At 37.1% G+C, this 27,784-nt stretch overlaps 2 protein-coding genes across 2 annotated transcripts in view; one reads left to right on the plus strand and one right to left on the minus strand.

The window, feature by feature from the left end:
* The window catches only part of RPF1 (ribosome production factor 1 homolog), a 24,935-nt gene extending 10,429 nt beyond the window's left edge, over positions 1-14,506 (minus strand). Inside the window, 5 exon segments of the mRNA XM_037809127.1 lie at positions 9,071-9,151; positions 11,124-11,180; positions 12,621-12,676; positions 12,679-12,813; positions 14,491-14,506. Coding sequence (XP_037665055.1) covers positions 9,071-9,151; positions 11,124-11,180; positions 12,621-12,676; positions 12,679-12,813; positions 14,491-14,506 — 345 coding nt within the window.
* The window catches only part of LOC119527109 (uricase), a 101,528-nt gene continuing 87,127 nt past the window's right edge, over positions 13,384-27,784 (plus strand). Inside the window, exon 1 of the mRNA XM_037826769.1 lies at positions 13,384-13,868. The gene's annotated coding sequence lies outside the window, so the exon portion shown is untranslated. The remainder of the gene's footprint in view (positions 13,869-27,784) is intronic.

Here is a 27,784-nt window from a genome sequence, read left to right on the forward strand (position 1 = left end):
TTTGGATACAGAGGAGAGACACACAAGGGGAGACATACAAATATGATGATAGAGAAACAGCACGGAGTGACGTGGCTACAAGCCAAGGACTGCCAAGGATTGCCAACAGACTACCAGAAGCTAGGAGAGAGACATGGAAAAAATTCTTCCTCAGAGCCTCCAGAAGAAACCAACCCTGCTGACATCTTGAGTTGGAACTTATAGACTCCAGAATTGTGTGAAAATAAATTTCTGTTCCTTGAAGCCACCCAGTTTGTGGTAATCTGTTACACCAGGCCCAGAAAACTAATACAGTCAGGCCTTTAAAAGTGGTCCCAGGAAAATTCTTTGACACTGACGACCTAACTAACAGAGGATTTAAAGAAGGCCAGGAGAGACTTACTTCCATTAATGCAACATGAAGAGATTGTATGATTTTCCTTCAGCAGAAAACAAGTGTAAATCTGGACAAAATTGTCAAAAACTATTTCAGGGCACACACTGAGACACATTTATTCTTGATAAATGACTACAGCTGTAGGCATAGAACATCAGGAATCTTGCCTCATTTCTCCACATCCTAACCTCCCAAATTTAGAAGACAAAGCAGAGCTTTATATGCTCACATTAAAAAGAATACTCTAAAATTATTAACCTATGCTCTCATCTTGAGAAGCCAGAAAAAAGAAAAGCAAATGAAAACCAAAGTAAACAGAACAAAGGAAGTAGTAAGGATCGGGGGGAAATGAATGAAATGAAAAAAATTTATCAAGCAAACACTGATTAAATTATAAGAAGAAAAAAACAAATCTTCCCTTAAAGGAGGTACTTAGATTTGAACAATAATGAAATGAATACATATAAAAATGTGTGGAATATACCAAAAGTGGTTCTTAGAATTTTATGGCCTTAAATACAAATATTAGAAAGGAAGATGAGCTAAAATGAGCTAATCAATCAAATAAAAGCAAAAAAGAAGGAACTAATAAAAGAGAAGATTTAAATGATTTAGGAAGAATTCAATGGAGAGGATTAAGAAAATCTATAAATGTCATTTACCACATTCATGCAACAAAGGAGGGAAAACCACAATCTCAATATTTGTGGAAAAAGCATCTGATAGTACTCAACATCCATTCCAAAGACAGCAAAACAAACAAACAAACAAAAAACAAGCAGCAAAATGAGAATAAATGGAATTTCCTTAACCCAGTAAAGAGTTAATCAGGAACATGGCAAAGAAGCTTACAATTACTTTTTCTATTTATTGGAGGACCTCATCAGCACAAAAGTGGGAAAAAAAGAAACTGCTAATGGATTAAAAGAAAGAAACTAAACTGTCATTCACAGAAATACTAAACAGAAAGTGAAAATAGTATTCAAATTATTAGAAATAAGAGTTTGGTTTAACTACTGGTAATAAGATCATTACCCTAAATTCAACTGCATTTTTATAAATCAGCAAACAAAGCAATTTTAAAAGAGAAGCAATTTACACTAACAAGAAAAAACATAAGACACACAGTAATAAATCTAAGGTTTATGTATAAAACTTCTATGAAGACAATCATAAAATTCATTTTGAAATACATTAAAGACCTAACTAAGTAAAGCAATGTAGACAGATCCCTAACTTGATATGATTTAGGGAAATTCCAATAAAAATCCCAACAAAGTCTGTTGAAGAATTTGACAAGCTGGTTTTATAACTTATATGTAAGAGAGCAAAGTCCCAGGAAGAGCCAAAATACTTCTGAAAAGAGGAATTCTGGAGGGAGGTCTTTCCCTAACACATATCAAGACTAATTATGAAACTAAACATAAAAAAAGAAAAGAACTGGTACAGTGACAAATTTGACAAGCAAACAGAAAACTCAGAAAAAGACCAAGCATATAATAGATACTTGATACGTCACTTCAGTTCACTGGGAAAAGAAAGGTTGCACTACTCCAAAAATGGTACTGGGGAAACTAGTTGTGTATGCAGGGGCAGCGGGGTCAGGGAGAAAGAAAAAGAAATCTATTCCCTTTCTTACACTTACAAAAAAATCCATTCCTGACAATTAAGTACATAAATGTGACAACAGTAAAAAAACACATAAATAAAATCAATAAAGAGAGACACTACTACAGTTTCACTCATGAACAGAGATGTATATATTCTGCGCAAAATATTAACAAATTTAAAAACGTATAAAAAAAGACAAAACATCATAACCAAATTGGGTTTATCCCAAGAATGCAAAAGAAGCTTTTCCTCTCACACCCCACATCCAATTTATTGGGAAAATCTTTTGGTTCTAATTTCAACATACACCCCAGGGGGAAAAAATACTCAGTATTAAGAACAAATCTCACCACCTTCATTGTAACCACTCTGGTCCAAGTCACTGCCATCATCATCATCATCCTCTCCTTCCTGGATTACTTCAGTAACTTTCTAAATAGTTTACTTACCTCTGACCTCTTGCCCCTCTACTTATAATCTCAGCACAGCAGTACATTACTTTTAAAAGTCTGATCACATCATTCCTCTGTTCAAAACCATCTAATGGCTTCTCAATTCACCAAGGGTAAAAGTCCAAGTCCTCACAAGTAGTCAATATGGTCACTATTTGGCTTCTCCCACCCCACACCTTCCTGATACCCCTAGTACAATCTCCCACTTTGCTCATTTGATTCCAGCCACAATGACTCCTTGCTGTTTCTCAAAAACATACTACACATGCCCTGCCTTAGAACTTCTGACTGGCTGTTCCCTCATCCTGAAGTACTCTTCACCCAAAGATGGCTGATTTCCTTAATAAAAGGTCTTTGCTGAAAGGTCAGCTTCTCAAGGAAGTCTACCCTGACCACCCTACATAAAATCACAACTTCACACAATGAAAAAATAGGCAAAAAAACATGAACAAACAATAAATTTAAAAAAAACAGAGAAAAAACTAAACTGAGATAAAATTTCTCAATTATCAGAAAGGCAAAAATTAAAAAGTATAACTATACACCGCTATTGGTAAGGCTCTGGAGAAAAAAACATACACTGCTGGTGGGAAGCACACTGGTCGAACACAGAAGGGAATTTGGCAATTATTTCACAAAACTACACATGCATTGCCTTTTTTTTTTTTTTTTTGGCTTTTATAAAGGGGGTTTATTTGGTTACAAAGTTACAGTCTTAAGGCTATAAAGTGTCCAAGGTAAGGCATCTACAATAGGGTACCTTCACTGGAGAAAGGTCAATGGCGTCCAGAAAACCTCTGTTAGCTGGGAAGGCACGTGGCTGGTGTCTGCTTGCTCCTAGGTTGTGTTTCAAAATGGTGTTCTCCAAAATGCACCATGAGCTTCCAATGGCCATCTTTAAAATGTCCGTCTCAGCTGCAGCTAGCTGTGAGCTCCTTCTGTCTGAGCTTATATATATGCATTGCCTTTTGACCCAACAATCCTACCTTCTGATCCAATAATCCTCCTTTGGGCAATTTTTCCTGAAGACACAGCTCCAATAATACCAAAACTTTGAATAAGGTTATATACTATAGCACTGTTTGTAAACACAAAATATTGCCAGAAGTTTGAGAAGTAACAGGACATTTACATAGTCTCAAAGTAATTCCCCAAAGGATACTTATTAATTACAAAGGGAAAAATAGTAACTCTATACTGGAAAAACGCTACACTGGAGAAACCTGGTGTGATAGCTAATTTCATGTTTCAACTTGGCTAGGTTATGATGTCCAACTGTTTGGAGAAGCACTGGCCTGCCTGCTACTATTAGGGGGTATTTCAATGATGGGATCTACAGCTACAATTATTTGATTGCATCTACAACCAACAAAGGAGCTTGCCCTCAGCAATGTGGGGAGTCTCCTTGTCTAATCAGTTAGATGTCTTAAAAAGCCAGAACTGAGAATTTCAGAAGCCAGAAAAGAAATTCAGATTCAACTTTAGCACTGATTCTTGCCAGAATTTCCAGCCAACCAGCATCCCCTAGGGAATCTGAACTAAGGAATTCAGCCCCACCTTTATGGGAATTTCCAGCTTGTGGCCCATCTTACAGCCTTCAGACTTGCCAGCCCCCAGGGTCATGTGAGTCAACTTCCTACAATAAATCATCCTCTTGGCTCTGTTTCTCTGGAGAACACTGACTAATACACCTAGCCAACATCACTTTAACCAAAAGTTAACATCACCAGATCACTAGTAACAGATATGAGGCGCTAAAAAGAACAGAACCTCACATCTGTGACATTCCTGTCAAAAGTACATAATCAGAGGAGATCTAAGATGGCGGCATAGAGAGGAGTGGAAGCTAGTTAATCCTCCTGGAAAAACTAATAAGAAAACCAGGAACAACTAGTAAATAATCCGGAATAACTGCAGGGGGACAAACGTGACTGTCCACTCATCATACAACAACCTGAATTGGGAGGAATGCCCAAGATCACAGCATAAAATCTGTAGGTAAAAACTGCGGATCCAAGCTGGGAGCCCCTCCCCCCATGGCCTGAGCTGCCAAGTCTCTGGAGCTAGAGAGCAGCTCTCTCTGAGCAAGTGAATGCAGCTCAGCTGAGCTCCAACTGGGGTTTTAATCAACAAGCATTGGCTGCTCCAAGATTGGACTGCTCGATACAAGCTATGAATCCCCAACAAGCAGACAGAGGCTTTGGGTGAAGACGACCTTGGAGAGACGGAGGGTGGCTGCAGACTGGCCCTGAAGGGGGCTTTCTGTTCCTGTTTTGGTTCAGTGGAGAAACCCTCAGCCATTTTCAGTTCCCAGTGCTCTGACCCAGACAAGGGTGGAGATAGCACAGGCAGAGAGAGACCACTGAAATGCTAATGACCTCTCTCTAGGGGGTCTATCTTCCCTAAGAGGAAAGGGGTGGGGCCCAGATCTACTGTCCGCCTTCCATTCAGAACCAGACCCCAGAGCCTGGGGGAGGAGAGCCATGGGCCATACCTCCTTACACCAGTCTGGAATTACAGGCTGACAGGCGCCACCTGCTGGGCAGAAAAGCACAGTGACCCAAGGCTTCACAGGGTGTACCAAGTTTCTAAGACACACTCTCAGGGAAACTGGATACTGAATAAGTTCTTCCTTCTGGGACCAGAGCCCATTTTTCTGGGAAAACCTGTTAGGGTAACCAAGGAAACCACGCCTAGACAACAGAAAACTACAACCTACACTAAGAAAAAAGAAGTTATGTCCCACTCAAAGGAATAAACTTACACTTCAACTAAGATACAGGAATTTAAACTAATACTAAGTCAATTCAAAAAGTTTAGTGAAGATATGGGAAAAGAGATGAAGTGTATAAAGAAAACACTGGGCGTACATAAGGCAGAAATTGAAAGTTTGAAAAAACAACTGGCAGAATCTACGGAAATGAAAGACACAACATAAGAGATGAAAAACACAATGGAAACATACAACAGCAGATCTCAAGAGGCAGAAGAAAACACTCAGGAATTGGAGAACAAGGCACCTGAAAGCCTACACACAAACGAACAGACAGAGAAAAGAAAGGAAAAATATGAGCAATGTCTCTGGGAAGTTAAGGAGGAAAATAAAATGCAGGAATGTACGTGTCATTGGTGTCCCAGAAGGAGAAGAGAAGGGAAAAGGGGCAGAAGCAATAATAGAGGAAATGATCAATGGAAATTTCCCATCTCTTATGAAAGACATAAACTCACGGATCCAAGAAGTGCAGCATACCCCTAACAGAATAGATCTGAATAGGCCTACACCAAGACACTTAATAATCAGATTTTCAAGGGTCAAAGATAAAGAGAGAATCCTGAAAGCAGCCAGAGAAAAGCGATCCATCACATACAAAGGAAGCTTGATAAGACTATGTGCGGATTTCTCAATAGAAACCATAGAGGCAAGAAGGAAGTGGGGTGATGTATTTAAGATACTGAAAGAGAAAAACTGCCAACCAAGAATCCTATATCTGGTAAAACTGTCCTTCAAATATGAGGGAGAGCTTAAAATATTCTCAGACAATGACGGAGTTTGTGAACAAGATACCTGCTCTACAGGAAACACCAAAGGAAGCACTGCAGATAGAAAGGAAAAGACAGGAGTGAGAGGTTTGAAAAACAATCTTGGGAGATAGTAGCACAGCAACGTACGTACACTGAACAAAGATGACTGGGAATATGGTTGAAAGAAGGTTGGGACCATGTGGGACACCAGAACAAAAGACGAACGATAAAGACTGGGACTGTGTAACTCGAAGAAACCTAGGGTGCTCAACGATTGTAATAAAAGGTAGAAATATGTTTTTACATGAGGTAGAACAAATTAATGTCAGCACTGCAAGCTGTTAAAAATAGGGTGGGACTGGGGGGAAAATACAATCAATGCAAACTAGAGACTATAATTAACGGAAACATTGTATTATGCTTCCTTTAATATAACAAAGGCAATATACCAAAGCTAAATGCATATGGGGGAGGGGGCAGAATAGGAGAAGGATATGGGACTCCTGGCATTGGTGATGTTGTCTGACTCTCTATTCTACTTTAGTTTAATGCTATCTTTCCTTTTGTTGCTTTCTAGCTGTCATGTTTTTGTTGTTGTGGTTGTTGTTTTTTTCTCTTTCTCTTCTTTTGTCTCTCTGCCTTCACTGACTCTTCCTCCTTCTTTGTGGAAGAAATGGAGATGTCCTTATATAGATAGTGGTGATGGTGCTGAATACATAAATACGTGACTATACAGGGAACCAACGACTGTTTACTTAGGACGGAATGTATGGTGTGTGAACAAAACCATCTTAAAAGAAATGAGTTGATGAAGAAACCTGGAAGGCCCTATATTGAGCAAAATAAGACAGACACATAAAGGCAAATATTGCAGGGTCTCACTGATATGAACTAATTATAATATGTAAACTCATAGACATGAAATATAAGTTACCAGGATATAGAATGAGTTTAAAGAATGGGGAGCAGTTGCTTATTATGAGCTGAATGTTCAACCAGGGTGAACTTAAATGTTGGGAAATGGACAAGGGTGATGGTAGCATGTTGTGAGAATAACTAACAGTGCTGAATGGTGTGTGAAGGTGGTGGAAAGGGTAAGCTCAGAGTCACGTATGTCACCAGAAGGAAAGTTTGAAGGTTAAAAGATAGGAATGTATAAAACAGTCAATCTTGTGGTGGACAATGGCCATGATTAACTATACAAATATCAGAAATCTCTCTCACGAAATAGAACAAATGTATGACACTATAGCTAGAAGTTAATAATAGAGAGGCATATAGGAAAAAAATATATATACCTATTGCAAACTGCATACTACAGATAGTAGTATTTTAACATTCTTTCATCAACAGTAACAAATGTACTATACCAAAACTATGAATCAATAATGGAGTGGGGTGATGGTGGTTAGGGGTATGGGAGGATTTGAGTTTCCTTTTTTTTTTTGGCTTTATTTGTTTTCTGGAGTAACAAAAATGTACTAAAAATTGAAAAAAAAATTAATTGTGGTGATGGATGCACAGCTGTATGATGGTACCATGGGCAACTGATTGTACACTTTGGCTCTTTGGATAGTTGTATGGTATGCAAACAATCTCAATTATATATATACATAAATGTATATACACACATACATATAAAAGTACATAATCAGAATCTAACCATAAGCACAATCTAACCATAAGGAAACATCAGAGAAATCCATATTGAGAGATAAAACCTGGTCTGTACTCTTTAAAAATGTTGCTGTTGTGAAAAGCAAAGAAAAACCAAGGAATCGTTCCAAGTTAAAGATAAAAGAATCATTAAAATGGAATGCAATGCATGATCTGGGATTTTTTTCTTTTGCCAAAATGACACTATTGGGGTAACTGGTGAAATCTAAATAAGATCTAGATTAGAAAATAGTATCACACATCAATGCTGATTTTCATAACTATACTTATAAAAAGGAATATCCTTGTTCATAGGTCAAACAATTGAAGTACATAGGAATAAAAGGGTACCATGTCTGCCACTTACTCTCAAGCATTTCAAAGAGAATATAAATGAAAATCAAATGTGGTAAAATTTAACACTTACAAAATCTGGATGAAGGGTATATATATATATGTATTATTATTTCTATTAAGTCTGAAATCAGGTAAAAATAAAGTTAAAAAGCATACATATATATGCAATAAAATTACAAACCCCTCCACTCCCAGGTATTCCTGAATCTCCTTTATCCTGCTCTACTTTTTTCTTTTAATAATTTATGACCTGCTAACATTATTTTATTTTGCTTATTGTTTGTCTCCCTTATTAGAATGCAAGCTCCATGCAGGCAGGATAGTTATACGTGTAAGTGTCAGTTTTGTCCTTCAAGTCCCTCAAACAGACTCCAGTACACACCTGGTACTCCATAAACATTTGCTGCAAGACTGACTGACTAACTAAAGGAATAAATGAATGCTATGTGGAGAATGTTGACAGCAGCACTGCTTGAAAGGGGGAAAAAAGAGAGAGAGAAAGGAAAAAAGAAACCCCGAAGAAGCAGCAACCCAATTCTCCAATAATTAGAAAATGGATAATTAAATTGTGGTATATTTATAAAACAGAATATTATGAAACCAAGTTTCCTCTAAAAGAAATTTAAAAATACACAAGGTTTTAAAACCTTGATTCTGTCATTGCACTGTCACATACTATTTAAAGGGAAGAAGTGCAAAGTGGAAACCAAGAGTTTTAAGAGGACACACAAAAAAATACCATCGATGCCATCCTTAAGTCTCAAAATGTCTAACAAATGCCACAAAAATCTACAGTACGAAAACATGCTTTTCAAATGATACAGAAAACATTAAAAGTACTATTCCAAGATGAAAAGATAAATACAAATGTGAATCTATGCATAAAACATAATACATTTCTAGAAAACAAATGTTTACTGCAATTTTCTACAGCAGTATTTCAGAAATTCAGTCACAAAATAATATAATATAATATAATATGTCAACATTATAGCTGTATCAGTCCACTACAACTTCACCAGTTAAGTTAAACATCAACACATGAACAGATGATTTATTGTGGTCACCCAAATTTATTTAAGGCTTCTAACATTACCTCTTCGTCATTAGGGTCTACTATGGTTTCATCATGTACTCGCTGATTGTCGATGGTCTTGGGTGTAGGCTTTGGTGGAGCCTAAATAAAAGAAAAAGTATTAAATTTTAGAAACATTTTATGTTAATACTTTAACATTAATGTTGAGGAAGAGTAACAGAAATTTACCAATATCCAAAAACTCACTCAGTTCCTTATTTTACCCTACCGTTACATCAATCTTAATACCAATATTGATTAAAAGGCTTTTAAACTCTCTGAGCAGACACACTTGCTAGAATATTTAACATTTAATGAAATGGCTTAAAACCAGGCAGATGTAGCAAAGAGAAGAGGTGGGAATCAAAGTAATTTTCCATTAAGGGAAAAAATATCCAAAAGTGAAAAATCAGGATAGGAGAAAAGTAAAAATGTATGTGATTTTATTACAATACTTCCAAAAAGCTATTTGTAAGTGTCTAACAAAGGCTACAAATCTGCTTCTTATCTTCTGACCTAGTAATTCTAGTTTGAGGGATTTATGATAGGGGATGAAAGTGGGGAGGAGAGTAATTTATACAAAGAAATATGCAGTAGCACTATTCATAATGGAAATAAACAGCAAATAGCACAAATGTCCTACAACACAGTAATGAGTAAACATATTATGGCACCTCAACATGATGAAATACTATTAGAATCAATAAGCTGTATCCTCAGCTGAGACCAAAAAATTGTGTAAATGAAATGCTAAGTTAAAGAGAAGGAACACAGAATGATGGACATACACTAAGCAAAAGGATAAATATTCTAGCATAAATATGAAGAAAACATTAACTGTTGAACTATTTATGATTTTATTTTTTTAACATTCTATGAAACAAACTAATTTTAAAATCATTATATAAAAAAGGCAGTTCTAACAAGTCATCTTTCTGACCAAAAAAAGAGAAAGCTGTTTTCAAATAGTGATTAGCATATAAATTTGCTGTAATTGACTGACTCAGAGTTAAAGAAATTAATACTGTTTGTTATATTACAATCTTGCAGATCAAAACAGTCTAATATTGGCAATTTCATATGGTTTAATGTAATACTATTAAGAGAATGCATGAAAAAGTAGAGTGCTTGGTTTGTATACAGTCTTTATATATTTTTCCTGACTCAAATATGGCTAACCTTACTTGTACTTCTTAAGATGGGGGAGGATTACTGTAGGTTTTTAAAATTTTTCTGATAGAAATCATAACCTAGGAGTAATTGTAAATAAAATGAAACTAAACGGAAATAACTCAGCTGTGCAATAATGTGGGAGTATTAAAAACACTTCCGTAGAAAGATTTCACTTATCAATATCACAAAAATAGCCAAATCCTTTTTTGCTACGTATCTCTGCTCTCTTCCTTACCATACTCCATCCAGGTGTCTCAACCTCCTCCCACTCCCCATTCTCCCTCTTTACAGTTCACAGCCTTTGTACCAGCTTCATCATTCTTACAGACCCCCACCACACTTCAGAAAGGGCTTCATTCTGTCTTTACTGACAAAAAGTCTTTGCCCCAAATTGTAACAGCTCCAGATACAGGCCTAAAAACGGGGACTTGCCCATTCCCAAAGTCAGGAAATGTTTATCTATCTCAAACACATAAAGGTAAGCAAAATAAGCAAGTTACTGAAGTAGATATACCCTTTATGCGAAAATCTGAAAACATGCAAAAACACCATTGTGTTTATTACTTAGGGATACAAACATAAAAAGTAAAGGTGTGAAGAAGTGCATGGGAACAAGAAACAACAATTTCATAAGAGTTCATACTCCCTTTCATAAGAAACTCAATTTCATAAGAGTTCACATTCCCTTCCAAATATAAAGTCCTTTCATATCTGGAAGGTAACGCAGTAAGGAAGAAGCACAAAGGAGGCTAATGCTTATTTGTTAAGGAAGATAAAAAGGGTTTGTGTGCATATACATCTCTGACATATCTCATAAGAAATTTAAAAGTGATTCAACATGAATATCAAGGAATATTTCTTAATTTTAAGACAGAAAGCAGATGGCAAAAATTTTACTTACCTTATCACCAAGAGCCTCTCTCTCCTTTTTAAGTTTTTTCTTAGCTGCCAATTTTTCCTAAGGAGTTAAAAAAAAAAAGAGAACAATAATAAGAAACCACCAGTTATATCATAAACACACACTGACACTAAAAATTATCAATGTTATGAATAATTTAAACTGGGCAATCTTTGTAATCTATTAAAATAAACATCCCAACAGACTTTTATGCCTAAATTATTATAAACCAAATGAGCTAGCCAATCAGTAAGATTTCTTAAACAAAGATGTTGCTCCTTCATATAATCCAAATTGGCAAGTCTGAATATTTAAAATTTCACTAGTTCTACCTTTGACTATAAAGTTCAAATTAAATTAAGTAAAAACATAAAAATCTATATCTAAACATTAACTGTTTTTTCCATTCCTCATTGACTACATTCTAAGGAAGACCATGGCTATGCTGGAGGAAAAGGAGATGTTTTCGAGCTGTATTCAAATAAAACCACCACTAGTTATTCACATGTTTTGCAATCAAAATATGCTTATAAATTAGTAGGAACTTGCAAGGTTGCTTATGATTTTCAGTGTGAATCTGTATCTTCTGGAGATTTCTGAACAGAATGTTTGACACACAACAGAAAATACATTATTTTTATCAGTGCTTACTGACCCTCAATTCCTCTGGTCTTACATTAGAAATCACAGTCCCAAGACATCTAGGACTCCTCTCCCCCATATTCGCCATCCGAATAGATTAAATACTCTTCTATATACTGCTATAGCACACCATCTGGCACTTAATAATAAATAAGACACAGTCCAGGGCTCAAAAAGTCCAGTAAGGAGAGGAGTGCAAATAAAAATAAAATCATAAGTGTGTGAACTTCCAGCACGTACAAGAATAAACAAATACTTGGTTAAAATCACAATTTAGCCACAAATGACCACTATCAGCCCGGGCAAGCAAAGCTCTCTACGTCTCAGTCTGTTTACCTCCCAGACCAGCATGAGGATAACACTGTAAAAGGAAATACAAACATTATTACCAGAAACTCGTTTACGGTGCAATAACCTCGGTAAGAGCTGTTGAGGAACTCAGAGACGCAACATTTTAGGCTTATGTACTGTCTGTATCACAGATTCTAAGAATCAACCAACACTAGGTGGACGAGATAAGCAGCGGAACTGGATTTTGTCTTCTACAGCATGAGGGGCCTAAATATACTGGAAGTTGGGATGTTCTTTTCTTCATTCAGGCAGGGGATCCAAGGAACAGTGCCGGGAAGGAGTAGTAAAGAAGGAACTCTCTGCCTGACGCTCAAAGAGCTGGACCAACGCAGCGCGCGGGGAACAGGCCACTTGCGCCGCGACGTCACGCTTCCGGATTAACTACCGGGAGCAGGTCGCGCCCCCCGGGACCCCACGCAGGAGTGACCACGCAAGTGCGAGGGGCACCCTCCTACCCGCCGCGAGGGATACCGCGCATGCGCCCGGAGGCGTCCGCGCCGCATGTACCTTCCGCTGCTGCTGTTTCCACCGCGTGAACATTAAATGTCGCCGCTGTATTCTTAATCTCCGAAGCTGAAGCCCGGAGGGAAGGCAGCGCTTTCGGGGGTGGAACGCCGCTTCCGCCGCCCCATCCCATGACTACAGTCCTCTTGAGATTCTTCGGAAGCGGCTTTCCGTTTCAGGCCTTTCTTCCCGTTGCCTTACTCTTCTCGTCCACCTCGCCATGGTGTTTGCCCCTTTGCGTCTTTACGGAAGCGGAAAATTACGCCTTTTTCTCTGACCCCTTTCTTAAGTTTTTACTTCCGGAGACGCAAAGGTCTGAAACTCATAGATTCTTTGGGAGGTCATCAGTTTTAGTAAGTGCTAAACTGAGGCTGAGGAGATTTTAGGCGGCTTGCTTAACTCTATAAACTGTGAAATGAAGGGTGCATTGAAATTATTTATGGGCGCCTACTCTTGCCGAGCCCTCAAAATATTAGAAAAGAACAGTCTGCGTATGCAAGTTGCATTCACTGGAGAAAGGAAAGCCCTAAAATGAATACATATAAATAATGTGTGTGGTGAGCTACAAGTGTACATGGTCTGGATAAGTAGATGAGGAGATGGTAGGGGCACATTGCAGCTTTAAGTTTCTCCAGGATAAGCGTCCACTGAAAAGTTTGAATAAAAGACTGAACATCTGAAGATGGAAAGGTAAACTATGCAGTTGTCTGGAGGGAGCTGCTATCTGGTAAAATGGTCTCTGAGAAGTTGTCAGGCAATTAACAGCCAGCTCCAAGTCTTTAGTCAGTAGCAAGCCTAACATGTTCAAAAAAACACAATGGAGGCTGGTGTAGGAGTTAGATGAGCAAGAAGGAGAGTAAGAGGAGTAGGATGTAGGGCGTGGGAAGGTTGTATAGGGTTTTGTAAGGACTCTGGCTTTTATTTTATGTGAGACATTGACCTCTTGGAGGATTTTAAGAAAATAAATGACATAATTTGAATTACATTTTGAAAGTATCATTCAGACTCTGCTTTTTAGAATAGAGTATAGAGGAGAAAAGGGGAAGAAGGGAATAAATGTTAGTGTTGTAAACCAGAGTGACTCAGGTGGAGGTGGTGATCAGATTCACTTGGAAGGTATAGTTCTGATGATTGAATGGAGAGCATTAAAGAAAAAGAAGAGACAAGGAAGACTCCGTTTTTATCTTAGCAACTGGAAGGACGGTTTTCATCAATTAAGATGGGAAAGACGAGGTGGAGCAAATTTGAGAGGTAAGATCAAGCTTTCAGTTTGGAAGATGTTAAGTTTGAGATATTTATTAGTCATCCTATTGGTGTTGTCACATAGTTGGATGTATGATTCTGCAGCAAGAGAGACAGGTGTGAGCTGGAGATCAAAATTTGGGTTCATCAGCATATAGGTAGTATTTCAAACTATTAGAGTGAGTGTAGATACAGAAATGAAAGAGAAGGGGATCAAGGACTGAAGGGGATCAAGCCTGAAGAGCTGGAGAGAAGTGAAGTGGAGGTCCCAGTGAGAGGGAATGAGAAGGGAAAAATCAAAAGAAAAGACTGTCATGAAGAAAGAAGTGAAGAAATTTTTCTTGAATGGTTAAATTTTCATAGATTTTTCATTTTAATTCTTTGAAAATGCCTTCCAAACAGAGACAAATAATTCTTCTTGGTTTGCTTTTAGGAATCAACTTTCAAGAAATTGGCTTAATTTCAGATTTTATGTCCCGATACCAACATTGAATGATTTGATAATCCAATGTTTTGGTATCCGTATTGAATTTCATATCTTTAAAAAAGAGTTTTGTTAAATTCTTTATTAACAAAGGCAGGATATTAAAAACACCAGAACTGCATCTTCCAGAATATAAGTAAGCCCTACCAAAATCTGCCACCATGGCAGAAATCCAAAAGTGTAATTAAAAAACTAAAACCATTGTGTTTAGATCCAAAATTGAATTACACAATAAAATTGAAAGGAAAAAAATGGTCTTGAGCTTAAAAATTGCTGAAATGTGGATTTGCCTACAATAAATCATTAACTTTTATGTACAGCGTATTTAAAGAGGGATAATCAGATCAAAAGAAAAGAGGAAGAGGTGGGGAAGGAAGAGACAAACCTTCATTTGAAAAGTATGGACTGAAAAAACTTTTTTGGAAGTCTCTTCTGGCCTTAAAATTTTATCTCCCTAGATTTAATATACCCCTTCCTCATAAGAATACAGAAAAGTCCTGAAACAGGTAACTTTCTTGAATTTATTCAGTGGTGCCATATAAATAAGGCCATAAGCTGCTTAACATAGACTTCCTTTTTTACCTTCGTGCCTTATTTGTAATAACAGATATGTGAGACGAATGATAGGATTTCTGTGATCAGAATAAAATCCCAATTCTGAAAAAGCCACAAAAACATTGATCAGTTCAGCAGATATATATTTAATGCTACTCACTAAATGAATAGAGTGGGTGTTATGATTGGAAATGGTGGGCTCTTGAGTCAGACCTATGTTCAGATCTTGACTCAGTCACTTAGATGCTATAAAATCTCAGATGAATCACATAATCACTGTGAGCCTCAATTTCTTCGTCTGTAAACTGTGGATATTTGTACTATGGAATCAGTTGCTGGGAGGAGTAGAGATAATGTATATTAAGAACCCGCAGTGTGTGACGTAACTGATAAACACTAACTAGCATTTTTTATTATTTCTAGGTGTAGCTTAAGAACCATTTCAATCATTTGCTTTTTCTCACAAATTGCTTCTTTGTCCATTATTGGGGATCATTTCCAATAGAATATACATTATTTAAAAATACAATATTTATTTTTAATATTTAATAATAGTTTTTGTTTATTTGTTTTGATTCTGACATTTGGGGGACCTTGGAACACAACTCATAGCAAATCAGATAAGTTCCGTGATCCAAATACACATATGTCCAAAATTCTCTTCAGCAAATTTGATCTATTTTTTACAGTACAACTTAGATTATTTACTTCACAGAAACCATTCCAAAAGCACAAAAGATGAATTCATTGTATGAGAAGAAGGAATAACCAGTTTAGGGTTTGGCAGATTTTTAAATTTACAATGTAGTATAACTCTTTGACGAACACAAAGTAAATTAATGTTTCCTAAGTTTGAATTATGCCACACAATGTATTGATAAGAACAGAACTGCTACAGAACTAAGCTCTCATCTGTAGATGTTCACTAGTACCTAAAAGTTGTTTCTGGCACTTAAACTACTTATCCCAAGGAATTTTGAGGGTTCTTTTTTTGTTTATTCAATAGCTTAGGCCATCTTCGGGATTAATGGAGTTATCTTAGGGACTAATGGGGTTTGTCTCTGAGGCTTTACTGATCCAGCAAGTATGCTGAAATGTTTTTACAGGAATTCAGTGTTAATAGGACTCTGGCAATGTCAGCTTCCCTTTGAATAGAAGATTTCGTCAACAAGAATAGAATTAGTACAGTTTTGTGAGGAGACATTGGAACTACACCCCTTCCTGCCTGGAACTGACTCAAACACAAAGACTTCTCAGATATTGAAAATCTGGGGAGTAATTGTGTAGTGAATACTGTCATCTCTATGCATGCAACACCATGAAATAGACATAATGCATGTGCTGGCCTTTTCAGAAGCCAAAAATATGTTATGAAACCATAAGTTTTCTGCTAGAAATATGTCTTATGATTGTATCTTTGGAATAATTTCTAATCATTTCCTTCAGCCTTTAACTTTTTTTAGCAGACTCTAAACTTGGCCATGATGGTATAGGATGCAAGGCCAATCCTCAATGTATTTTCCAAGTAGTTTGATCCCTAATAATAAGATGAGCTGTTTTGGTAAACAGCAATTTTTCTGCCTGTTAATGTTTCCAAAAGGGACAGAGATCCACATATGTCTTCATGATCCAGATTTCTGATCCTTACCTGACCAGGAAAGAAGCACTACAATCACATTGCAAGTTTTTCTAAAGTATTTTCTAAGAAGCTTTCTAGTTGTATGAGTTAATCAAAGGAAATTTTGTTCATTTCTTTGGAATGTATACTGTGCCTCTGGCTGGCATTTCTGCTTATGGAACAGCCATAAATATCATTTCAATGTCAGTCTGGAATGGCTTTCACATGTCTAAGTATTTGTTTTGTTCTTTCTTTCATTCAACATGTTTCTTAAGTGTATACTTTAAGCAAGGTTCTCTGGATATAGCAATCAGAAGGAAACCACTCCCTGCCCCCAAGGGACTTCAGTGGAGAGAGTCCAAAAAGTATCCAAGAAATTGCAAAACAAAGTGAGAGGTACTGTGCCTGCTACTTTCTTATATAGTTGAGACTGGATTTAGAACCACACCTTCTAGTATTTCCTTCAAAGAGCAAGAGTAGGTCAGAATATATTTTCTGTAGAAATTAATCCGTGAGTAATGGTTAGATCACCCAGGCCAGACACACAAATATTTGAACTATAATATACTGAAATATAACCCTTGGCTTAGCAGTTCATAAACTTTTTGTATCAGAACTTCTGTACATGCTTAAAAATTATTGAGAACCCTCAAGAACTTTAATTTGTGTGGGTTATATCAATTAAAATTAAAACTGAGAAAAATATAAAATATTTATTTTAAAATAATAAGCCTATTATATGATAACATAATATATTTTATGAAAAATGACTATATACAAAACAAAAAGAAATGACATTGTTTTACATTTTTACATATATTCTTTATACCTGGCTTAAAAGAAAATAGCTGGACTTACATCTGCTTCTGCATTCAGTCTGTTGTGATGATTTTTTTTATTGTGATTGTTCACATACCATACAATTATCCAAAGATCCAAAGTGTACAATTTACCCCAGTATCATCATACAGCTGTGCATGCATCACCACAATTAATTTTTGTTCAGTTTTTCGAATATTTTCATTACTCCAGAAAAGAAATAAAGTCAAAGAAAGAAAAAAAAAAAGAAAAGGAAACTCACATCCTCCCATATCCCTAACCAACCCGCCTCCATTGTTGACTCATAGTATTGGTGTAGTACATTTGTTACTGTTTATGAAAAAACATTGAAATACTACTAACTGTAGTATATAGTTTACAATAGGTATATATTTTTTTCCTTTATACCCCCATTAATAACTTCTGGTTGTAGTGTCATACATTTGTTCTGGTTTGTGAAAGAGATGTCTAATATTTGTACAGTTAGTCTTGGACATTGCCCACCACAAGGTTTACTGTTTTATACATTCTCATCTTTCAACCTCCAGCTTTCTTTCTGATGACAAAAATGACTCTGAGCTTCCCCTTTCCACCACATTCATGCACCATTCAGCACTGTTAGTTATTCCCACAATGTGCTACCGTCACCTCTGTTCATTTCCAAACGTTTAGTATGAACGTTCTGCTCATACTAAGCAACCGCTCCCCACTCTTTAGCCTTGTTCTATATCTTGGTAACTTATATTTCATGTCTATGAGTTTACATATTACAATTAGTTCCTATCAGTGAGACCCTGCAATATTTGTCCTTATGTTTCTGGCTTATTTCACTCAGTATATTGCCCTCAAGGTTTCATCATCAACCCGTTTTTTTTTTAAGATGGTTTTGTTCGCACACCATACATTCCATCCTAAGCAAACATATTGTATAGTCACATATTTATGTGTTCACTACCCTCACCACTATTTATATAAGGACATCTACATTTTTTTCCACAAAGCAGGAGGAACAATCAAAGAAAGAAGAGAGGCAAAAGACAAAGAAAAATGCAAGAGAAAAAATAATGACAGCTAGGAAGCAGCAAAAGGAAACATAACCTTAGATAAAAGTAGGATAAAGAGTCAGACAATACCACCAATGCCAAGAGTCTCACACCCTCCCCATGCCCCCGTCTTATCTGCATTTACCTTGGTATATTGCCTTTGTTACATTAAAGGAAGTATCATACAATGATTCTGTTAATTATAGTCTCTAGTTTACATTGATTGTATTTTTCCCACAATACCTTCCTGTTTTTAACACCTTGCAAGGTTAACATTTGTTTGTTCTCCCTCATGAAAAAACATATTGTACATTTCATCACAATTGTTGAACATTCTAGGTTTCACTGAGTTATACAGTCCCAGTCTTTATCTTTCCTCTTTTCTTCTGGTGTCCCGCATAGTCCTAACCTTCCCCTTTCAACCATATTCATAATTATCTTTGTTGGGTGTACTTATATTGCTGTGCTACCATCACCCAAAATTGCATTCCAAACCTCTCACTCCTGTCTTTTCCTATCAGTCTATAGTGCTCCCTTTAGTATTTCCTGTAGGGCAGGTATCTTGTTCACAAACTCTCTCATTGCCTGTTTGTCAGAGAATATTTTGAACTCTCCCTCATATTTGAAGGACAGTTTTGCTAGATATAGGATTCTCGGTTAGCAATTTTTCTTTTTCAGCATCTTAAATGTATCACACCACTTCCTTCTTGCCTCCATGGTTTCTGCTGAGAGATCCGCACGTAGTCTTATTAAGCTTCCTTTATATGTGATGGATTGCTTTTCTCTTGCTGCTTTCAGGATTCTCTCTTTGCCTTTGACATTTGATAATCTGATTATTATGTCTTGGTATAGGCCTATTCAGATCTATTCTGTTTGGAGTACACTGCGCTTCTTGGATCTGTAATTTTATGTCTTTCTTAAGAGGTGGGAAATTTCAATGATCATTTCTCTTATTGCTTCTGCCCCCTTTCCCTTCTCTTATCCTTCTGGGACACCAGTGATATGTACATTCTTGTATTTCATTTTGTCCTTAAGTTCCCAGAGACATTCTCATATTTTTCCATTCTTTTCTCTATCTGTTCTTTTGTGTGTTGGCTTTCAGGTGCCTTGTTCTCCAGTTCCTGTGGGTTTTCTTCTGCCTCTTGAGATCTGCTGTTGTGTGTTTCTGTTGTGTCTTTTGTCTCTTGTGTTGTGCCTTTCATTTCCATAGATTCTGCCAGTTGTTTTTCCAAACTTTTGATTTCTGCCTTATGTACGCCCAGTGTTTTCTTTGTAGCCTTTATCTCTTTTGCCATGTCTTCTCTAAATTTTTTGAATTGATTTAGCATTAGTTGTTTAAATTCCTGTGTCTCAGTTGAAGTGTAAGTTTATTCCTTTGACTGGGCCATAACTTCATTTTTCTTAGTGTAGGTTGTAGTTTTCTGTTGTCTAGGCATCTGACCTCCTAGGCCACCCCAGTCAGGTTTTCTCAGATGAGAAGAGGCTCAGGTCCCAGAAAGAGGAACTATTCAGTATCCGTTTTTCCTGATGGTGTGTCTTAGAGGATTGACACACCCTTTGCTTTTCTGCCCAGCACGTGCACCTGTCAGCCTATCACTCCAGACTGGTGTAAGGAGGTGTGGCTGGTGGTTGTTTTCCCCCAGGCTCTGGGGTCTTGTTCTGAATGGAAGGAGGAGTAGAGCTGGGCCCCACCTCTTTCCACTTGGGCAGATATGCCCTCTAGAGAGAGGTCATTTGCTTATAAATAGATTCTTTGTTTCTCTGACTCTGCTATTTCCACCCTTGTCTGGGTCAGAGTGCTGCGAGTTTAAAATGGCTGAGGCTTTCTCTATTGTAGAGCACTCCAAGCTGAAACGATTGAGGCTTTCTCCACTGAGCCGCCCAGGTTGAGAGAGAGCAAAGGGACGGAAAGCCCCCAGTTCACCCGTCGGCCAGAGATCACACCCGATCCTTTGGGCTCCCCATCCAGAGACACATATGTCGCCTGACTCTCCAAGGTCTGTCATCACCAAAAGCCTCTGTCTGCTTGTTGGGGATTCGCAGTCTGTATTGAGCGGTTAACATTAAAACCCCAGTTGGAGCTGGGCTGAGGTATATTCGCTTGTTCAGAGAGTGCTGCTCTCTATCACAGTGAGGCTTTGCAGTTCAGGCTTCCATGAGGGAGGGGGCTCTTGGCATGGCTCCACAGTTTTTACTTACAGATTTTATGCTGCGATCTCGGGCATTCCTCCCAATTCAGGTTGGTGTATGATGAATGGATAGTCACGTTTGTCTCCCTGCAGTTATTTCAGGTTATTTACCAGTTGTTCCTGTTGTTTATTAGTTGTTCCAGGGGGCTAACTAGCTTCCACTCCTCTCTATGCTGCCATCTTAGCTCCTCCTCTGTGAGGTTGTTTTGTTTGAAGTATATGAAGAAAATCTGGCTTCACAAAGGTATATGTTTGGAAAAGGGAGAATTATTTAATAGCTTTTTTTTCAGAGAATTCTGGATATCTTCTTGATACTACACAAACTTTGAGAAGTAGTAAGTTTCTTAAGGTTTGGTTGCTATGTGGCATCTGAAATCATATTGTTGGGATTCAATCATGTCCCCTACAAAAGATATTTTCAAGTTCTAACTCCCAGTCTGTGGTGTGACTCCGTTTTGAAAATAAGACCTCTGAGATGCTATTATTAGTTGCGATCTGTACTCATTTGTGAATAGGATCTTTGAAAAATGAAACCAGTTTTTAAATCAGGGTGGGCCTTAATCTATATGACTGGAGTATACTTATAAACAAAAGAAATTCAAAGCCAGAATCAAAGAAGCCAGAAATCAGCAGCAAACACAAGGGAGAGATCACCAATGGAGGCAGAGATGCAAGCCAAGAACACCCCAAGGATTGTGGCAAGCCAGCACCAAAAGCTATAGACACCAGGAGAAGGAAGTTCTGCCAATACCTGATATTGGACTTTCTAGTCTCCAAACCCATGGACAATAAATTCCTGTTCTTAAGCCAACCCCATTTTGTGGTAATTTGTCATAGCAGCTCTGTGAACGAAAACACATGTCAATGAGTTCTTCATATTCTGTTACACTGAAATCCACTGTTGTATCTTGCATCTTGTATGGACCTGTTACCCATGCATGTCACCCATGTTTTTTTTTTTTATGTCATGCATTAATTGGTCATTGGGAAAATACTGGTTCACTGAGTTATGCAGATATTCCAAAAGTTGACACATTTCATTATACAATATTAAAAAAATAACATTTGTTAAAACCACTACCAATTTCATCATAAATCTCATCTGAGAAATCTTCAAGTACTGGTTAGCTGTCAAGTACTGGTTCTGTCAAACTGGCATGTACAAGTTTTCCAAAATTCTGATTTTCACTTTAATGAGGTTTCTTCTGCTCAAAATCACTTATGTTGGTGTCCACTATACACTTAAGGGTGTGGAGGAAGTGATTGGGCGTAATAAGGAGTTATGGGTGGTCCAGGCCTCTTTTTTGCTGTAAACTTCCCAAGGCTATTTCTCAGGCTAGGTGATCTCCCTGCTATATCCTTTCACCTGTTAGACCCCTGAGGATTGGCTTACCTTTCCATTGTGACCTTTAGTTAATAAGAGCAACCTTATTGCAAAGCCTTAATATATTATGGGTATCTGCTTTGGGAGGCAAGCCAAGGAGTGCTTTGTGGGAGTCCCTGTGCTTACTCTTCTCAGTTGTACAGGATGCAAACTATCAACCTACCATTATTGGATTTCAAGCAGCATCTTAGGATAGCCAAAGTTACACTATTTGTTGCTTCTGACCAAGGTTTACCTCTTTCCTGACCCACAATAGAAAAGAATGCATTCTCACAGGTTTTCCTCTTCTCTTTGAGGCAATTAACAAACTTTTTCAATTTTTTGGAAATTTTTATCTATAGCAACCTGAAATAGAGATAAATAACTCATTATCCTTTATCCCTTATACTTTAATAGGGATGATAAAGTTACATATTATGTTGGTCTTTGACTTCACAAAGAATTGGATGATAACTAAGCTTCATTTGGGAGAAAACAATGAAAGTCAATAGCTTCCCCAGAATTTCCTCCCAAAAAACTCCAGTTTGGACATGTTCTTGGTCATTGTCCTCATTCTGGTGGGTGTGGACCCATTGTAAATAGGACCTCTTGAAGATGTTACTTCAGTTATGGTATAGCTCAACTGAATCAGATTGATCTTTAATTGGACAACTGGAGTCTTTTTATAAACAGACTGAAATTCAGACATAGGGAAAACATGGAAAGAAGCCAGAAATCAACAGAAACTAGGGAGAGAGGAGAGACTTTGCCATTTGTATTGCAATGTGATGAAAAAGCCAAGGAGAATCACCAGCAGCCAATCCCAAAATGCTACAGTTTTCAGGGAGAAAGCATTACCTTGCTGTTGCCTCGGTTTTGTACTTCTAGCCTCAAAACCATATGCTAAGAAATTCCCATTGTTTAAGCCAACCCATTGATGGTATTTGTTTTAGCAGCCAGGAAACAAAGACATATCTTATCCTCATCCCTCATTTTCCTTTTTTTCACTGCCACTTACTAAGCTGATCCTAGGGTGAAGAGGTAGGGATTATGGATAAAGGACCTCACAGTAAATGATGAGGTCCCAGAAATTTCCAACATGTTCCAGGGAAATTTGGTTGATTCAGTTTCCCTTTATCCCTTCTTTATTCTAAAGACTAGTGTTCAGGATTGAGACCTGTGTACTTCAAGTCTATATAGTCAAAGGCACTATTGCTGTAACTAAAGAACATGCTAGGAAGTTCCAGTTACCTTCAGGGATCATTAGTTGCTAGAACATCTTGTACTTGCTAACACCTTGCAAAGGCATTCAAATGTGCCATGAAGCTGCTTGAAGTATGATCCCTGGACCAGCAGCAGTGGCATCATCCAGAAGCTTATTAGAAATGCAGAATCGCAGGACCCACACCCAGACCAATTGAAGGATCCTCAGATGGTTCATGAACACAGATGTTCGAGAAGCACTGCTGAAGATGTGTGTTACCTTCCTTTCTGATCAGTCAGAGGCTTTGTTTCAGATCAAAAATTGATAATTGGTTTGTATGTTATCACAGTTATTATTGTTAAAAACTATTTTTTTGTGACAAGAACTACTTAAATGTGGGGAGTGGAAGTGTATAGGAACACAGTTTGTGTGTGCTACTGAAGTTAAGTTGCTATCAAACCAAATGAGATTGTTATAGATTTAGGATGTTAAGTTTAAGCCCCATAATAACCACAAAGAAAATATTGGAAAAAATGCCAACACATAGAGACAGAAAGTAGAATACAGGTGATCAGGGGTGGGTGGCAGGGAAAATGGGGAGTTAATACGTAATGGGTGTACAGTTTCTGTATGGGGTTATGGGGAAGTTCTAGTAATAGATGGTGACTGTGATTGTGAATGTAATTAATCCCACTGAATGGTATGCTTGGGAATGGTGGAGATGGGAAAGTTTATTGTGTTTGTGTTACCTCAATAAGAAAGGGAGGATGGGGGGGGAGGAAGAAAGGAAGGAAGAATGGAAAGAGGGAGGGAGGGAGGAAGTGAAGGAGGGAAGGGAAAAAGGGTGAGCAACTAAAGAGACAATGACAAATGCAATTTGTGATCCTGGACAGGTTCTAATAATGGAGGAGAAAAGGCTCAAAAGGACATTTATTGAGGAATATGAAAAAATTGGATTTCTTAAGCATTATATTAACATTAAATTTCTTTAACTTGATAACTGTACTTGTTACATAAGTGAATATATCTGTGTTCTAAATGTACCTGGAAGTCTTAAGTGTTCAAAGTCTTAAGTGTTCAAAGAGCACGATATATACAACCTACTCTCAGATGTTCAGAAAATAGATAGATAGATAGATAGATGGACAGATAGCTATGGATGGATGGATGGATGGAATGATACAGCAAAATGTTAAAATTGGTGGATCTGTGTATCTGGGGGCGGGCAGGGATAGGAGCACACTGGAATTCCCTGTATGGGGTTTATATTATTTTTGCAACTCTCCTGTAAGTTTGAAGTTATTTCAAAATAACATGTTTAAAGAAAAATAGTTTATTATTTTTAAAATGATTGCATTGCCTCAAGGGAAGACAGACCAATAAGAACTACTGTAGAAAAGTAACTTATTTCCTAATTTGCTTTAGTCCTTGCACAGACTTGGAATGAATGTAAAAATCCATTAACTGACCATCAGGCAACATATCAATCTAGGGACCTGTATTATACCTTGTCAGAACAAACTGGCTTTGCTTTTTTTTCCAATAAATTATCCATGAAGGTGAACAAGGGAGGATGAGAGACAGTGACATTCACAGTATACTCTCCGGACCAGCAGCATCTGCCTCAATTTGTTAAAAGTGTGTAGATACCTGGGCCCCCTAATCAGACCTACTGAATCAGAGGCTCTGGGATGGGACCCAGGAATCTGTGTTTTAACATCTCTCCAGGTGATCTTGATGTACACGAAAGTTGAGGACTGCTGGTCTTGATCCATTATGATCTTGATAACCACAAGGGCTTTGTTTGTTCTCTAGTGTCTATGGGAAACTCCCTAACTGGCAGATTAGTAACTAATCAGCCTCTCTCTGTGAATACATGTAGGAAAATCTATGGTGTCCACACTGGGTGATAACAGAAAAATTATTTTAGCAAGATATTCTCACAGATATACAATTAAAAAAAATAACTGTGACATTTTATTTTAGCACCCTTTAGGTACATTTTAAAAAGAGTTAATGACTGACTACAAGATGTGCGTAACTTTGCCCTAAAACTAGTTAAGACTGATCCTATGGTGTGCCCAGTGGCTCCTGAACACTAATTTCATTTTTATACTGTCACATTAATATTTTGACATTGATCAGCTGCATTGCCCAGAATGCTGATTTTTGAGTTTCAGGATGTAGACCATTAAAGTCTCTTCTTGCCTAAAGTTCTTAATTATGGTATTCTGCACTGAATCCTGGTAATAGAAAAATGACCTCAGTGGAAAAACTCATCAAAGTCTTGTAGTTTCATGGTATTGCACAAAGTAGGTTTCGTAATTTTGAAAAATATACCTATGGCAATGTAAGATGTAACATTTAGGAAACTGGTTAAGGGTAAGGGTATATGGGATGCTCTGTATTTTTTTTTTTCTTTGCAATTTTTCTGTAAATATAAAATTATCCTAAATAAAAGTGTTATTTAAAATGATTCTTCCTGGATTTTAGTCAAGAGCTGACCCTTCAGCTACCAAAGACCTTGAAGTATTACCAGGAAAAAGAAATAAAGAACTGCTCTACCCCAACCAAGATGGCCCATTTGTAGTTAGATTATTTGGTTTTGTTTTGTTGCAATGCCAGCAAAGCTACTAACAGGTCACAATACATATTTGCTAAGTGTATGAGATAGGCAGTTAAAACAGAGGCGGTCCTTCCTTTACTCTCCATTGCTTGAACTTTTATAGAGAGAGTTTCCACTTGAGTATCGAGTACTTTGCACTTGGTGATATGTTGTTTTAATAATCCTCAAATCATTTCATGGGTGACTGTTCCCATCCACCCCCGCCCTCCTCCAGAGCACTTAATGAAGTGCACTGCAGGAAGTAAGCATTCACAGAGCTCAGATCTTTCTGACTAACTGACTGACTCAATGTGCTACCTGTAATTATATTTTAAATTTTAATCAGAGCAGTTCTAGGAACTCAAGGGGATGAAGTCAAAGTCAACTATTCAAGTAAGGTTTGCAAAAATTGTCTACAGTGAATAGACTTCATCAAAACGTGTCAAAATGCAGAATTTTTCAGTAGAAACCAGAATATCAAAAATTTAAATCATCCACGTGAAATATACTCAAGACCAAAGGTGAATAGTTCGTGGTGAAGTTAGCATTTCTGAAATAAAATAAATTTAGGGCTAAACACAAAGTTACCAGACTTAGTTCTTTCAAGTTTTTAAATTTTATTTTGTTTTGATTTTTCAAGGTAATCAAGAATCACAAATATCTTTCTCTGGCTGTTGATATGTCTAAAGAAATTCTGAAATGCCCTGCAATAGCAGAAACCATTTATCTCTCTGATCTTCTTCTGCAGTTTCTATGTGACCTAAAGCCAAAGCTACTTAAAAATACCAAGAATTATGATACATATAACATTAGGAATTCTCAAAATATTTCCGGTTTATTATCTAAGATCTTCTAAAATCCTTATAACATAAATGCAAGGCAAAAATTATCACCATTTTTCAAGTGGGAAGCTTAAACTACAAATTGTAATTCTTAGGCCATTGCTCTTTGAACTAATTGTGTAGCGTGTCCTTAAAAGAGTAATCTTACTGTGAATTATTAAATGAACAAAATCCCATACCTCTGCATTTTAACTCATTTTCTTTTCTTGACATTTTAGAATAAGTTCAGGAACAAAGCACTTGATGAAGTGTGCTAAGGGTCCTGAAAAGAGGCAGAGGCATGAAATTTGGAGTGGTGAACTTAAGAGCCCTATTTATTTCTCATTTAACTATTTCAATTCATGTTTTCTATTGCAGAAGTGGTAGAGTTTGACATATTTTTGGCAAAATGAACTTAAGCAAATATGTATATATAATATGATTATTCTTTACTATATCTGTAAATAAATTAAGGAGACTTATCTCAGGGGTTACCAGTTATAGAAAGTAAGAAAGAGTTCTCTTTTTTATTTCCCAAGGGGAGGTAATAAATTGAAAATAAATTGGTTGACACAAATTTTGTTTGCCAAATTTTTGATCAGAGGCCAAGAGAATTATTGATTTGTCTTCTATGCTTTTTTTCTCAGGTTTTCAAATACCTGAATATGAATTTTACATTCATACCATTCACAGAGAAATTTAATATTTGAGCTGATAAAAAGTCATTTAACATTTGAGCTGCTAAAGAACTGTGCCTTCTAGCCTTATGTGAAATGAAGATGTACCTTACATATTTGTCATATCTGATGAAAGATACAATCTAGTTCATTTTTATCTGAAATACAACATAAACATTTCTACACTTGTGAAACAAACATCTAACATGGAGCAGTCATAAGATTTTATGATCTAGATAAGGAAGTACAGTGTTATCTTTTCCAGAGGCACACTGCATTATGGTGTCACACAATAAAATAGGAGCATGGTATTGATCCTCAGTCGTCTTCATTAGAAATGGAAGTCACCCTAAACCTGAATTTGTGTTTAATGAACATAGCACATTTAATCCATATAAACTATTAAGTTAGATTATTCCAGGATTCGTTTATTCATTCATTCCACAAATATTTCTGAGGACTCACAACCAGGCATGGGCCTTGTAAGGAAGCCAAAGAAGCACAACTCAATATAAGTTCCCTCTCTGCAGGAAACTTAAAATCAGAA

The sequence above is a fragment of the Choloepus didactylus genome, chromosome 2 (genome assembly GCF_015220235.1).
Source record: "Choloepus didactylus isolate mChoDid1 chromosome 2, mChoDid1.pri, whole genome shotgun sequence".
Classification (NCBI taxonomy): domain Eukaryota; kingdom Metazoa; phylum Chordata; class Mammalia; order Pilosa; family Megalonychidae; genus Choloepus; species Choloepus didactylus.